Below are 16,341 nucleotides of genomic sequence, written 5' to 3' on the forward strand. Positions count from 1 at the left end.
TCAAGAAGCAATAGTTGGAACCAGACACAGGACAATGGACTGGTTGCAAACTGGGAAAGGAGTATGTCAAGGCTGTATATTGTTACCTTGCTTATTTAACTTACATGCAGAGTACTTCATGTGAAATGCCAGGCTGGATGAAGCACAAGCTGGAATCAAGACTGCTGGGAGAAATATCAATTATCTCAGATATGCAGATGACACCACCCTTATGACAGAAAGTGAAGAGAAACTAAAGAGCCTCTTAACGAAGGTAAAAGAGGAGAGTAAAAAAGCTGGTTTAAAACTCAGCATTTAAAAAACTAAGATCTTGGCATCTAGTCTCATAACTTCATGGCAAATAGATGGGGAAACAGTGGAAACAGTGACAGACTTAATTTTCTTGGGCTCCGAAATCACTGCAGATGGTGACTGAATCCATAAAATTAAAAGATGCTTGCTTCTTGGAATAAAAGCCGTGACAAACCTAGATGGCATATTAAAAAGTAGATACATTACTTTGCTGACAAAGATCCATATAGTCAAAGCTATGGTTTTTCCAGTAGTCGTATATGGATGTGAGTTGGACTATAATGAAGGCTGAGCATGGAAGAATTGATGCTTTTGAACTGGTGTTGGAGAAGACACTTGAGAGTCCCTTGGACTGCAAGTAGATCAAACCCGTCAATCGTAAAAGAAATCAATCCTGAATATTCTTTGGAAGGACTGATGCTGAAGCTGAAGCTCCAGTACTTTGGCCACCTGATGCAAACAGCCAAGTCCTTAGAAAAGACTCTGATGCTGGGAAAGATTGAAGGAAGGAGGAGAAGGGGGACGACAGAGGATGAGATGGTTGGATGGCACCATCAACTCTATGGACATGAGTTTGAGCAAGCTCTGGGAGACGGTGAAGGACAGGGAAGCCAGGTATGCTGCGGTCCATGGAGTCACAAAGAGTTGGACATGACTGAGCAACTGAACAACAACAATGGAGAAAGAGTAGATGCAGTTTCTTACGGGAAACCCAGAGACGCTTCTTTTGCATTTTCCTGGAACACTTGTGCTCACTGCATCTAGTGCTGTGTTTCTGATTCACCGCGGTCATTGCTTTTTGTCCCATTTGTAGCTGCCCTCCTTCGCACCTGCTCTCCACTCCATCTATTTCTTGTACAAAGCTGAAAGGCACAGTCTGAATTGAACCCAATGTGTCATAACCCTCTTGTAGTGGTTTGCTGGCAAGTGGAGGAGCCCGATTCACTTTTCCACCAAACTCTTAGGAGGTAAACACACGGTGGAAACAAAGCAGAGACAAATGCAGAAACTATTTTGACATATAAATCAAATGTCTGATTTAGGGTTAGAAATTTCATATAAATGTCGCAAATTTCATATAAAGCTACACCCTGCCTAGAGTAGGAAACTAAAATCAAATCAAGGAAAAGCCAGTGAGTACTGTGACAATTTCCCTGCCGTTCATTACAGATTGAGTCCAGGTCTTACCTGTTCTCCCAAATATGAAAGACTCATTTGACAGCTCCCCACTGTGCGTTACGACCACCATTCTGTACATTCGACCTTGTAGCAAGTTCTGGAAGGAGAAGGTCTGGACTTGCGGGTCAACTTGAGCTCGATCCTTAAGAGTTCGATCTGGGTTGTACAGAAAGATGTTGTAGGAGTTGAGCTCCCCTTCTGACGGGGTCCAGCTAAAGGACAGGTGTCGCGTGGAGTTCTCTGTGATCCTCAGATTGGTGACAGCTGCTGGGACTAGACAAATCAGGAAGCAAAAGAGTGAGACTGAGTTTTGGCACATTTCTGACACAGCCCCAGATTGACGTCTGGATGGGCACACTCCAACAAGAAGCTCAAAACATGTGGTCCCTTCTTTTGAAAATACCTGACTTCATGGAGACTCCAAAGCAAATAAATCTGAATATTGTGAATTATTGATGCTGGAACTGTTAATGTTAAAAAACAAAACTTCAAGAGAACAGAAAAAAAAACCACTAATGGAATACTATATTCAAAGACATTTTTAAATATTTGTATTTATATAAATATATATTTATAATATAATTATATAAAATAATTTAAATATATTTAAAATATATTTATATATTTTATAACATTTATAAAATAAATGTTAGTCTGACTTGTGTAACTAAATGTTTTTCCAATACTAAGAGCTAGATCAGAGACCAAAAAAAACTATCTCTGAGTGCCATCTGAGAGCTAAAAAGTGACCATTGGAGGGAAGAGCAGAGTGGAGGAGAGAGTGAGCGGGCAAGGAAAGGAAAATCAAGCAGGAAGAAGATTCTTTTAGGGATATAGGAAAGAGACAGTGGAGGACAGAGGAGCCTGGTGTGCTACAGTCCATCAGGTCACAAAGAGCTGGACATGACTGAACAATAACAATGGGAAAGAGAAGTTAGAGGAAAAGCCAAAACTATATATATGAAAAAAAGATTTACATTAGGATTTTGCAGTCCCTTTGCCCTTCCATGCTACCTGCTGGCAAGGTGATCGAATGCCACCAGAAACAACCTGTTTCCAGACTGTTGGCGCGGATGCTGCCTGACACCCAAGAAGTCTTAAGATGCCAGTGGAAACAAGACAGGACACCTGTCTCAGTTTCTCTTGGGTTCTCCACTCCAAACACTTTCTCGGGCTCTTTTGCTTTTCCCCTCTCCTTATGCCAGATCCTTAAAAGTTGGTATTTCCCATGGTATCATCCTCTGTCCCCTTCAAAATCCATAATATTAGCTCAGCAATCAATCCCAGTCACTTTATAGATTGCTGCGGTCTGCAAGTTTGTCCCTCTCCCCACCAAATTCATATGTTGAAACCTAGCGGGTGTAGCCAGTGGGAGATGATTAGGTCTTAAGGGTGGAGACCTTGTGAATGGGATCAGTGCCTTATGAAGGAGACCACAGAGGGTGCTCTTGTCCTCCCTGCCACGTGAGGACAGAGTGAGGAAAAACGGGCCCTCACCAGACACCGAATCTGTTGGAGTCTTGACCTTGACCTTCCAGCCTCCAGAACTGTGAACATTAATGTCTGTTGTTCAAACCATTTAGTTTATGGTATTCTCAGTACAGAATCCTGAACAGACTAAAACACGGAGAATTTACCTAGAATTTTTATCCCAGTCTTTATCCCCAGCTCACTTTTCTGAGGTGGGTCCCTGTTTTCAATGACCTATTGCTCACCTCTCTCTACACATCATCCAGACATCTCAAAGTAGTCTGGAACTGAGCCCTGTGTCTTTTCCCCTGACACTCTCTCTTTCAGCTTCTCTGATCTCAGTTAACAGAATCATCTTCCACCAGATACCCCATGGAGAAACTCTAGAATCTTCTTCTGTTCCTCCTCTTACACTCCACTCAGCCACTCAGTGCCATCTTATCTGACACAGGACTGTTTCTTCACTGTATCCACTACTCTTCATCAGGCCCGAGTTAGTTTAGCTTTGGACCCTTACTGTTTTCCACGGCTGCCATCAGCTTAGGATCCCAGGCATCGCTCTAACCACCTCTTCCCCCTCTGCTGTCACTCACTGCGTCTGCCAACAGTGGCCTCATCACTGTTCCTCCAACTGGCCTCCACCCTCCCGCCTCAGGATCTTTGCCTTCCTGTTTGTTCTACTTGGGGATGGGCTAAGTAGCTCAGTCATGTCTAACTCTGTGTGACTCAATGAACTACAGCCTGCCAGGCTCCTGCCAGGCTCCTTCATCCATGGGATTCTCTAGGCAAGAATACTGGAGTGGATCCCTTTCTCCAGGTGGTGCTACTTGGGGATACTCTTCCCCAAATGTCTATACTATCCTCTTTCTCTCTCTCTCTCTCTTTTTTTTAAAAATTTTTACTCAACTGTCACCCTCTCAACAAAACCTTTCAGGACTGTACTATCTAAAATGTTAAGCTTCTAACACTTGTTAACCCACTTTCCTGCTTTAATTTTCTTCTCAGTGAAAACTGAAAGTCACTTAGTCATGTCCAGTTCTTTGTGACCCCATGGACTGTAGCCCACCAGGGTCCTCTGTCCATGGGATTCTCCAGGCAAGAATACTAGAGTGGGTAGCCATTCCCTTCTCCAGGGGATCTTTCCGAACCAGGGATCGAACCCAGCTCTCCTGCATTGCAGGCAGATTCTTTACCCTCTGAGCTACCAGGAAAGTCCTTTCAGACCTAGGTACTTAATAAATAATCATTAGAGCAGTGGTGCTGTCTGAATAATGGCTCCCAAAGACACCCATGTCCTGATCTCCAGAACCTGTGAATATGTTGCTTTCTGTGGCAAAACGGACTTTGCAAGTGTGATTGAGTCAAGGATCTTGAGGTGACAAGATTATTCAGGATTGTCCAGGTGGTGACCAATGGAATCACAAGAGTCCATAAAAGATGGAAGAAGGAAGCGGAAGAGCAGAGAAGTTGGAGTGAGGTCACTCCTGGAAGAAATGTGAGTGACCTCTAGAATTGAAAAGGCAAAAAATAGATTCTCCCCATAAAGTCTCTAGAATAGAAACACAGCCCTTCTGTGACCTGACACCTTGATTTTAACACCATGAGGCTTATTTTCCGATTTTGATCTACAGAACTGTAAGATGATATATTTGTGTTGTTTGAGCTACAAAGTTAGTGACAATGTATTATAGCAACATTAATAAATGAACAGAACCAGTTTTGATGAAGAATCTTGAATTGGAGTGTGGTGAGCTGAAGGCTGCGTGAACAGGCCTTCAGCTGTACACAGGTGTGGAAGTGGAAGATCACCGTGAATGTTCCTGCTGTGTCAAGAAATAGACTTCATCTCCCAATGTTACTTCATCCCTTTGAGTCTGCGGTTCTTAAGGAATGGCAGACAAGGATGTATCTTGCACAAAACAGTAAGCTGTGTGAACTACCTGTTCGGCCTTCTGTTTGGGCTTCCTTGCTAAAGAGGCCTCCGCTGACAGTTAGGATCTGTATCTTGTACTTCTTTCCTGGTGTTAGGTCTTCAAACTTGTGCTGCTTCGTGGTGGCTGCCTCTGATGTGTTACTTAGGAGGATCCCATTTTCACTCAGAAGTAGGATATCATATCTTTCTGCCATGCCAACAGCTTTTTGCCAACTTACTATTAAGGAATGACTACTGTATGCATTGTCTGCAGTTATTCCCTGGACAGATGCTGGGACTGCAAAAAAAAAAAAAAAAATTAGAGAGAAGCAGGTTCCATCACTTAGGGCAAAGTAATCAATTGAGAAAAACTTCCCTAAATCAACTGCAGATGGAAGATGATGCCTCATGGTTGCACTGACACTCTTCATGCGCCCTTCGGAGAAAGTGTTGGTCTGGCCAAAAAGCTTGTTCAGACTTTTCTGTAACACCCTATGGAATGGACTTTTGGGGCCAACCCAGTATTTCTTGATCTGATTTATCCACATAACTGCTTGCTGCTGCTGCTGCTGCTAAGTCGTTTCAGTCGTGTCCGACTCTGTGCGACCCCATAGACGGCAGCCTACCATGCTCCTCCATCCCTGGGATTCTTCAGGCAAGAACACTGGAGTGGGTTGCCATTTCCTTCTCCAATGCATGAAAGTGAAAAGTGAAAGTGAAGTCGCTCAGTCGTGTCTGACTCTTAGCGACCCCATGGACTGCAGCCTACCGTGCTCCTCTGTCCATGGGATTTTTCCAGGCAAGAGTACTGGAGTGGGGTGCCATTGCCTTCTCCACCATATAACTGCTTAGATTCTCTGTTTTCCCCCCTCTGATTTAGAAAGGATCTTGAAGTCAAACAAGTAGAAAAATTAGTGAGAGTGACACTAAGAGATATGCAGAATGATACTTATCTAAGTATTTACAAAGTGGAAGAATGCTGAACACACTTAGATTAAGTGAATATAGTTTGGATGACTGAATTACGTTGTTTAGACTTTCCTTCCCAAGGTTAACTCAGGTCAAAGCTTCAAGCCTTGACCTAAGCACTAGCATATAAGTCTTTATCCTATGGCTTCTGATGTGCAAGGCCAGATAGTATTGTTTATTAATAATATTTAGTGTTCTATGTTTATATTTTTTTCTCATTCTACCCCATCTCCTTAAGAGATCTCATCCACTCCCATGATTTGAACTGTCACCCATGTGGTGATGACTCCCAGATTTAAACTCAGTTCAGATCTCTCTTCTACTTTTGCAAATGACATTCCTCTCTGGATGTTCCACGGACTCCCAGCTCTCAAGATGCCCAGACCGAACTCCTCATCTCCCTTCCACCACCTCCTTAGTGCTCTTTGTTTCTATCTCTTGGTCCAAGTCAGAAACTTGACTTGTCACCCTCACCCTTTGACATAATCAAGCATGAGTCCTGTCATTCCTGCATCTTAAATCTTACATCTCTTGGGTCTCTCCTCTTCTCTCCTCCTCTACTACACTAGCGTAGGACACTGTCATTTCTCACTCCCACCACTGCAAATGTCTCTTGACCAGAGTTTCCTCATGTCCCACTGCTCCAAACTGCACTGTTTGGCAGATTCTCATAGCACACAATGCTGACGGCCCTACATGCCTCTCTGTAATTCTATAACCTTAACAATGAGGCCCTTGGCAATTAGGTCCATCTACTTACTTGGCCACATGGCTCCCATCTTTATTCTAGAAATAATGGTGTGGAGCTCCTCAAATGTGCCATGCATCCTCTTCCCTCCAGGCCTTCGCTTTTCTCCTTGAACCAGATCAACATATACTTCACCAGGATGATTTCCTAGTGTCTTTTTAAATGTTACTTTCTCCTGGAAGCCTTCCCTGACTCTTTTCCCCCCCAAACTATTTATTTATTTATTTGGCTGTGCCAGGTCTTAGTTGCAGTATGCAGGATCTTTAGCTGTGGCATGTAGGATCTAGTTCCCTGACCAGGAATTGAACCCAGGCCCCCTGTATGGGGAGCACGGAGTCTCAGCCATTGGACCACCAGGCAAGTGCCCCTGACTCTTTTTGTTTGCTTCTATAATATCCCATTTTTACTTTACTTTTAACAAGTATGGTGTTGTACTGTAATTGCCTTTTCACTTCTCTGCTTCCTTGTCTAGACTGTAGACTTCTTTGGTCAAGGGCTCTATCGTGCTGTTAAGTTCCCATTTTCTAACATAGTGCTTGATGTATAGTTGGAGATACATATGAAATAGAGACAGGCAGGGCACAGTACAGAGGCTCAGGCCCCACAACTAAATAAATGGTCATGAGGGTAGAAGATATCTAGCACATACTGTGTCGTGGTAGAGAGACCATAAGGTTTGGAGTCAGAGACGTGAATTATAGTTCTAGGTCTTATTACATGTATCTTTGATAATGTTTCATAAACTTTCTGAGCCTTACTTTCCTCATCTATAAAGTGAAGATAATTATGTCTACTTTGTAGTGTGGCTAAAGATCATCATTATTATTATTTTTAAGATTTTTTTTATTGATGTGGACTGGACCATTTTAAAAGTCTTTATTGAATTTGTTACAATATTGCTTCTGTTTTATGTTTTGTTTTTTTGGCTCTGAAGTATGTGGGATCTTAGCTCCCTGACCAGGGATCAAATCTGCACCCCTGCATTGGAAGGTGAAGTCTTAAACACTGGACCACCAGGAAAGTCCCTAAGGATCATTTTAGATGCCTGGTATTTACAGGGTGCTTCTAGCTTATTTTTGTTTTGAAAGGACTATATGAATAGTGTTATTAATATAAATGCAGATGTGACTGCAACCATGAAATTAAAAGATGCTTACTCCTTGGAAGAAAAGCTATGACAAGCCTAGACAGCATATTAAAAAGCAGATACATTACTTTGCTGACAAAGTTCCGCCTGGTCAAAGCTATGGTTTTGCCAATAGTCATGTACAGATGTGAGAGTTGGACAATAAAGAAAGCTGAGTGCCAAAGAATTGATGCTTTTGAACTGTGGTGTTGGAGAAGACTCTTGAGAGTCCCTTGGACTGCAAGGAGATCAAACCAATCATTCCTAAAGGAAATCGGTCCTGAATATTCATTGGAAGGACTGATGTTGAAGCTGAAACTCCAATACTTTGGCCACCTGACACGAAGAACTGACTCACTGGAAAAGACCCTGATGCTGGGAAAGACTGAAGGAAGGAAAAGAAGGGGATGACAGAGGATGGGATGGTTGGATGGCATCACTGACTTGATGGACATGAATTTGAGCAGGCTCCGGGAGTTGGTGATGACAGGGAGGCCTGGTGTGGTGCAGCCCATGGAGTCACAAAAAGTTGGACATGACTGAGTGACTGAACTGAACTGATTAATATATAAATAAATGGGCTTCCCAGGTGGTGCTAGTGGTAAAGAACCTGCCTGCCAAGGCAAGAGATGTAAGAGATGTTCAATCCCTGGGTCAGGAAGATCCCCTGGAGGAGGACATGGAAACCCACCCGAGTATTCTTGCCTGAGAATCCCATGGACAGAAGAGCCTGGCAGGCTATGGTTCATAGGGTCGCAAAGAGTTGGACATGACTGAAGTGACTTAGCATGCATTAATATAAATAAACAGAATATTATTAATTTATCACAAATGAAATAGATGACATAAATGTATCTTTCTTTAAAGAATTTATAGAAAGGAGTAAACTTTAAAAAAATGCATAGGTTAGAAAATCAGCTATGTATATTCCTTGAGTGAGAAAAAAATCTATTCATATGATTTGGTTTCTAATTACCTTTCATTTGCTTTGAACATCTCTATTGAAATAGGAAAATGCAAAAAAAAAATATGAGAAAAGCTCTTGAAACCACGTTGAACAGTATAAATTTTGTGGTTTTGAATTTGGATATTGTCCATTTGTGAATGGCCCTGGAGAAGTATCTGGCCCTTTTCCAGGTGGACACTTACTTGTCCGCCCAAGCGCATCGATCTGGTTCTTCTGGGACCCGCTGACAGAGGCGATCACAATCCGGTACTGCTCACCAGCCTCCAGCCTCTGGAATGTGTGCTCAGAGACATGCTTGAGGACAGTCTGAGATTCGACCATTTGATTCAGCCTGAATGCTGACACCACATAGGAATCCACATCACCCCCACCAGGAGTCCAGTTCACTGTCAGGCTATCTGTTGCTCCACTGGGAGAAATGTGAATATTTTTGACCACACTAGGAACTAAGAAAAGACAGTAAATTAAAAAAAAATCACTTAGAGAATGAGTTGTGGACATTTTCAACTAAAATTTTCACGCTTCCTACCTTTGGCACCTACTGAAAGAATACATATGAAAAAATTGCTATCAGTCTACCATTTTTCTCTGCCTTTTCTGCATGAACTGAAGTTGATAGGGGAAATTTAGAGGGACTTTAAGGCCAGTGAGTGGAAATGAAGAATGCAGTTTTAGAGAGCGTGCTAGTGAGACTGTCTTGGTCCAAGTCTTGGTTTCCTCATTTGCTAGCTGTAGGACTATAGGTAAATTACTCAACGCCTCTAAGTTTTAATTTCCTTATCAGAAAAACAGCAATGATAATAGTCCATGAAATTGTTAGGATTGAACAAAATTTACACATAAAGTTCTTTGCTGTGGGTCCAGTTCACAGTAAACTCTCAATAAATGTTAGGTGTTATAGCAACACTCCCAATAGAGTTCCAAAGAAGGAGTACACAACCAACCAACCGACCGACCGACCAACCAACCCAGTTATTTCTACTTAATTTGTATGACTCACAGGCAACAGCTATTCACATCAACTCAATGCTTTTTTTTTTCAGAAACTTTTTCTTCTTCCCTATGTCATACTTCAGTTTTGTTAAACCAGCTTGGACAACATCATTGTCACTATTGAGATAAACTTCTCCTTTCTTGCCACTCCTTCCTCACCGCTTAGCCCTTCAAATCCACAACCAAAACATTTGGCTACCCAACATGCTAAATACACAGCTCTATCTAGTCAGGTCCGAGAGCCGGATTTCCAATTACCTGTGAAGCCCTCAATGAAGGCTGACTGCTGGACATCTCCACTAATCGTCAAGACAAGAATTTTATACTTGCGCCCTGGTGTGAGGGAGGTGAATCGATACTCAGTTGCAGTGCTGACGAGGTGAAAAGGAGGAAATACTTTCATATCGTTGAAGAGCAGCTGGATCTCGTACTGGTCGACATCCCCATCCGCTCGTGTCCATGTCACCCAAAGGTCCTCAGTGCTCCTGTTCTTCAGCGTGAGATCCTTAACAGCCTCTGGGACTACAAGAAGACATTTCGAGAAAGTGACTGATTAGAGTTTACTCCACAATAATTTATGAATCACATTCACAGAACTGGCAAACATCTCTGTTCCCCAAATAAACCACGTCAGCAACTTCACGCATAATTAAACGAGAAAAATTGGAAGCCACTATTAAAATTGAAAATTTTTTCCTTACATAAATCTTATATGCTAAGTGTTGGTAGAATATAATTATAAAATGAGTTATGATCTCAATCATAAGATAAAACAAGAAGTCTAGAACTTTAAATGCATGATGCAGAAGGACAGGGAAGAAAAATGTGAAATTTGGCCTTCCTGCTTGTCCACTATGCTTGCTTTTATCTGTCAATAAATATTCTGTGATTACAAGGTCCTGGCTTGGCTGAATGATGTTAGTTCCAAATGAGACTAACTGGGAATATAATTTACTGATCAGTAAGTAGATAAAATGCAAGGTTCAGATAAATTATATACTCAATGACCTTTAAAGTCCCAACCAACCATCAAATTTTGCAATCTTTCCACTTACTTGTTCTTCCATTGCCTTGTTCACTGGCTTCATATTGTCCACTTTTTGTACTAACAGTAACACTGTATAACCGTCCAGGGACTAGTTTAACAAATATACACTCATTTTCAGACTTGGGAACGCTTTTTGTTTGAATGAAGTTGTTTTTGTTTTTAATGGTGACTTCATAGTGATCAAAGTCTCCAGAGGCATGTACCCAGGATACCTTTAAATAGTCACTCCTGGCCGAGTTGCTGATACTGACTCCCTGGACCTTGTTAGGCACTGAAAAAAGAGAACAGAAAACAGCTAGATATAGAATTATTCTGAGGGAGCCACTGATCACAGATGACAATCTCAGATGATAAAAGAAAGTGAGTAGATTTTTACTGTGTGCATTTAGAAGAAAAAATCTTAGACTTTCAGATCACAAACTTCTGGAGAGGAAAGATGGTTACACTATTTGGAATGATTAAATGGATCTTTTTATACAGAACCTGATGAATGAATTCTAATCCTATTGTTAGCCTATACAAAGTGTCATGTACAAGTGGAACATTAAATGTAATAACTGATGATTAATATGAATGATGGTGAAAACATTAATAATTCCAGCATACCTGGGTAACTCAATATATGACAATAAGTTACCAACATGAGTATAAACAATCCAAAAGAAAATGGAAGAAGAGGAAGGACATGTGGTAATTGATACATGAAAATATGTTCAGCATCACTGGTGATCAAGGAAATGCTAGTTAGGGCCATGGTAAAATACCATTTTACATACATGTGGTTGACAAAATTTAAAAACCTGATAAAACCCAGTGTGAGAGAGGCTGCTCATTCACAGAAGACTGAATGAATGAACTGGTAAATAAACACAGTGAAACAGTATATGGAAGTCATAATTAATTTTTCTTAACTCAAAACACAAAAATCCGAATTTCTTGTCTTTAATAGCAAAACACAAAATATGGATGAATTTAATATTAAGTGAAAAAAATCTAAGTCCCAGAAGATTACATATTGCATGAAAATACCTATTTTATATCAAAACAACTGAAAATTTAAAATATATATAATTTTAGGATTACATAAATAATAAAATTGCAACATGGAAGGCAAGAGAGAAAAATGGGAGTCAAGATGATGGCTATTGTGGGATGGATTAGTGAGAAGGGAATCTCATGATCTGATGTAGATTATTAAGTCCCTAGTTTTTGTTCTGGGTAGTGCTTTCTGATGTACACATTAAATTATTACAAATTATTAATTAAATGCCTAAAAAACAAAACTGGCAAACTGGCAACTGACACACACATAGGACCCTGAGCCAAAAATTACAATTAATCCCAATTTTGTGCACCTGACGTTCCCCATAACTATATAAATAAACAGTACTATGAATCTATAGTTTTCCCCTCAATTGACCAATCAATCCATGAATGCTTGTTAACAGGAGCACTGTAAAACAAGCCAATTCTGTATTTAGAGCATGATATCATGGATATTCTATTTTTTTTATTTGGGGCTGTATTTTAATTCAAAAATAGGTCCCAGATGAATTACTATTTGGCATAACTGGATTTGATAAATATTAATGAGAAGGAGAATTGAGACGAGGTATGAACTCAGTCAGATCCAGGGTGCTAAGCTCTATCTCAATGCCACCGTGTTCTCTGGATCTGGGCAATCTCTGTGTTTGGTGTATGTCAAGAGATTTCTGCTCTGATCACATGCTAAGCCTATGTCCAAGTTTTCTCTCCCATGCTTCCCCAAGCATGAAATGATCCAGAAATTTTAATATTTTGGTATCTAAGCTACATTTTTCATGATGCTTCTCACATCGATAAGTTGCACTACTATCCTTTGTTGGCTTATGTGTGCTGGGCTTTATATTGGAATATATCACACTCCAGATGTGGAGCAAGAGCAGGTATGCTTTTTTTCCCAAGATGTTTACCTGGAACCAATCAGCATGTTGCTAGAATTTAGTCGTCACAGACGTACAGAGAATACATTCCAGAGTGACGCTGTTTGTATGGGCTAAGAAAGGTTGATGATCCAGGCAATTTACTGAAGACAAAGCAACTCTTCCAGGGAGAAAAACTAGGCTGAATACCATGCGAAGTCAATAAGGGGCTCTCCAGGTGGAACTGAGGGTAATTTGTGAGAGACGCCTTGATGCACGGTAAGATGATGTGGTATAGAATTAGAAATACTGACATTATGACCAGAAATGTAGAACAAGAGCATTAGAAAAGGAAAAGGGCATTGAGACAATCAGCCAAAATCAACAAGGCAACAACTCAGACACGATACATTGTCAGGGGCAATGGTCTGCCTTGATTAGTCATGCGCCAAATCCAAGTTCATGCTGGTAAAGAATCAAAAAGATGCTTTGAATAAAGACTACTTTCTTGCATTTAAAAACAGTCTGAGCACAAGACCTTGCAATATGGAAGTCATGGACAGGGAACAGTCATGAACTGACACCAAGGGAAAGAAAAGGGCGAGTGACTGGATGACATATCCTTTAAATTCTGGCAATTTTTAGGCTCCAAGTTAAATCAACATAGAACTCTGACTTGAGGCTGCTTTGTAAATAGAAATCTGCTTTTCAGATCTAAGACAGTATTGTGCTTATCAGCATAATTAAACTTTGAATCATTTGAGGGTAAGGACTATCTCTTTATATCCCTGACTAGTGCTTTCAGAGAGAACATGATGTAATGGAAACAGCCCTTGAGTATGGTTGAGCTTAGGTACTGGTCAGCCATGTGACCTTTAGGAAGCCACAGTTTCTTTCTGGGGCTTTATCTCAAATGAGAAGGAATTAGATCACTCTTGGCTAGCAGCTAGCATGCTGCAACAATGTGAATTGGTGGTTCTTAACTTTTTGAGGTTACAGAAATTGTAAGACTCTGATAAAAAGCCATCCACTCTCTTTCCAAAGAAATGCACATACTTCCCCTGTCCCCAACAACTTCACAGAAAATTTTGGGGGTACTACTTTCCAAAAGTCTACCTAATGAAGCACTGGGTAAAAACCTCTAGTCTAAGTGATTTCTGATTACTCATTCATCAAACATTCACTGAGTATCTACTACTAGGCCTGAGATTTTGTGCTGGGGCATTAAATATTAGTTGTCCCAGATCCTCATGGAAAACTGACATTTTAAAATGTAAATATCAACCCATAGCTCAGCAGGAAATATTTTACAAAACATTAACAGCACCTTAAGCAGTAATCACAGATGTAAGCCCCAGGAGGTATAAGTAAATTGGGAAAATGGTATCTGTCTAAATTTAGTTCTTTATAGCACATTGAAGACCAGGCCTTCAATGCCTTTGCTAAGATTTTGCTTCTAGCCTCAGAACTATAAAGTTTCAAATTTTCACCTTATCTGAAAAAGGATGAACAGTGGTCTTAACCAACAGACATTTCAGGAAGAATTTCAGGACAGAGAACATTATAGGCTCTTGGGTCATTCAGAACTGAGTTTAAAATCCAGGATGTGAAATGCCCTGGCTGTTTAACAAGTTAAATAACTGGACAAGTTACCTTGGACTTTGGTTCAACACTTATCACAACCTGTAAGATGGGAATAATAACTACCTCAATAAGGACTTTATATGGATTAAATTAGTAAACATATATAAAGCCAGGGTCTAGGAACCAAAAAGTACTCCCTAAACAGAAATACTTGCTACTATATTTAAATATACTATGAACTCTAGCCACAAAAATTGTGTTCATCTTATTCTGAAGCTATCATCTGCTCACATAAAGAACTTGTTGGGTCAGAATATGAGGACTCTATAACACTGTTGTGATCTCAGCAGTCTTTAATCCCGTCCTTACAGAATTGCTGCAGATCTATGATGTCCTGAGGAGCTTCCCAGGTGGCGCTAGTGGTAAAGAACCCGCCTGCCAGTGCAGGAGACATAAGAGATGTGGGTTCAATCCCTGGGTTGGGAAGATCCCCTGGAAGAGGGCATGGCAACCCACTCCAGTATTCTTGTCTGGAGAATCCCATGGACAGAGGAGCCTGGTGGGCTACAGTCGGTGGACTCACAAAGAGTTGGACATGACTGAAGCGACTTGGCACACACACATGCATTCCTGATGTCCTGAACCACTTAGGCGGCCGGTTCTTAGAGAGTCTGTATCTCATGAAAGCCTCACCTGTCCGCTCTTGGCTGAAGGAATGACTTTCATATTGGCCACTCCTCGTAGTTATGGTCACGTTGTAGAGGCGGCCTGGGGTGAGGGAGCTGAAGGAACATTCACCGACAGACTTGGCAGTCACGAGGGACTGGACCAGCCCGCCGTCATGGGAGAGCGTCACCACATAGCTCTCCACGTCTCCGGGAGCCGGCAGCCAGGATACGCTGAGGTAGTCACTGCGGCCAGAGTTGTTCACCGTTACTCCACTCACACTGGAAGGGACTGGGGTTTTAAAGAGGGGGAGAACATTTAAAAAGAAAAGCACAGTCAAATGGTGAATCATGTACTGCGGTCAGCACAAACGGCGTGGACTCAGAAGATCTGATTACCTAGGAAGTGTCAAGGAAGTGTAAGGATTTCACGTTGGCTTTGGGAAGCTGAGAGTTCTTACCTCGGAAGGCTAACCCAAATGAAAATGCAAGAAGTCTTTTGGATGCCTCATCAATATAAGGATGCTGCTATTGAATTTTCATGGTGTGACTGTTTGCAGAGTATTTTAAGTGGAGGCATTTTTATGTGAGTGTGTCAAGACGTTCCCTTTGTAGGGCAGGGAACAAACATTAACATCTTAAATGTAAGAGCTTGAATCCAAACCCATTGATAAAGAAAAGAAGTTTGAGGGGAAAGGTACTCAAGATACAATGGCTTTTCTAAAAGTCTTACTTAGACACTGGATAGCTTCGATCTTCTTGTGATTAAGTTATTTATTTCTGGGGTGTCTAATCATGAACACAGGTGAAGGGGTTATATTTCCCTTTGCAAAGCATTTCCTGCCCTCTAGTGGTGAGAAATAAACTTAAACATCTATTCCGTAAGCAACTAGTCTGGAGACCAGACTTGTGGGCACAAAGATCTGTCCTGGAGATAATGACTTTTCTGGTGTCCACCGTAATCGTACAAAAATAGAAAAGATGTGGATGCCTTCCAGGAGTTCCCCAGCTACTAGTGTAGTCTGAAAATTAATCATTGTGATGCTGAATAATAGTTATTCCCTGTATTAGAAGTAAGTGCACAACAAATAGTACTGTCAGTAGTGAGTTTCAGAATAAAACATTATAGTATATATGAGCTCCACTGCAGTTGTCATCATTGGTTGACTGACTTCAGGTAAATATTTTCATATAATTTCATAAAATCCGTACATCACATATAATTGATGGGATTTGGCTAGATGACCTCTGAGAATCCTTCTTATCTAATATGCTCTGACTTTGTGATTTAAGCCCCAAAGTCTTTTTTACATCTATAAGCACTTATCTATCATCGAAGATATAAACAGCACTCTGTTGAATAATTCTGCTGACGCAGTTCCATGTATATGGACATTTCCTAGATATAACATTGAACTTTTAGCCATATTATTTGTGTATTGATGACTTCCCTCCTTCTTCCCATCCTTTTCTTTATTTTCTGTCCTT

At 41.0% G+C, this 16,341-nt stretch overlaps 1 protein-coding gene across 2 annotated transcripts in view; it reads right to left on the minus strand.

Annotated features, from left to right (window-relative positions):
- PTPRB (protein tyrosine phosphatase receptor type B) overlaps positions 1 to 16,341 on the minus strand; it is a 125,403-nt gene that overhangs the window by 45,813 nt on the left and 63,249 nt on the right. For both annotated transcript variants that reach the window (XM_040233464.1, XM_040233465.1), the window contains 6 exons: positions 14,882 to 15,145; positions 10,711 to 10,974; positions 9,914 to 10,177; positions 8,845 to 9,108; positions 4,881 to 5,150; positions 1,480 to 1,743 (listed from right to left, as the gene is read on the minus strand). In XM_040233464.1, coding sequence (XP_040089398.1) covers positions 1,480 to 1,743; positions 4,881 to 5,150; positions 8,845 to 9,108; positions 9,914 to 10,177; positions 10,711 to 10,974; positions 14,882 to 15,145 — 1,590 coding nt within the window. The remainder of the gene's footprint in view (positions 1 to 1,479; positions 1,744 to 4,880; positions 5,151 to 8,844; positions 9,109 to 9,913; positions 10,178 to 10,710; positions 10,975 to 14,881; positions 15,146 to 16,341) is intronic.

The sequence above is a fragment of the Oryx dammah genome, unplaced genomic scaffold, assembly GCF_014754425.2.
Source record: "Oryx dammah isolate SB20612 unplaced genomic scaffold, SCBI_Odam_1.1 HiC_scaffold_29, whole genome shotgun sequence".
NCBI lineage: Eukaryota > Metazoa > Chordata > Mammalia > Artiodactyla > Bovidae > Oryx > Oryx dammah.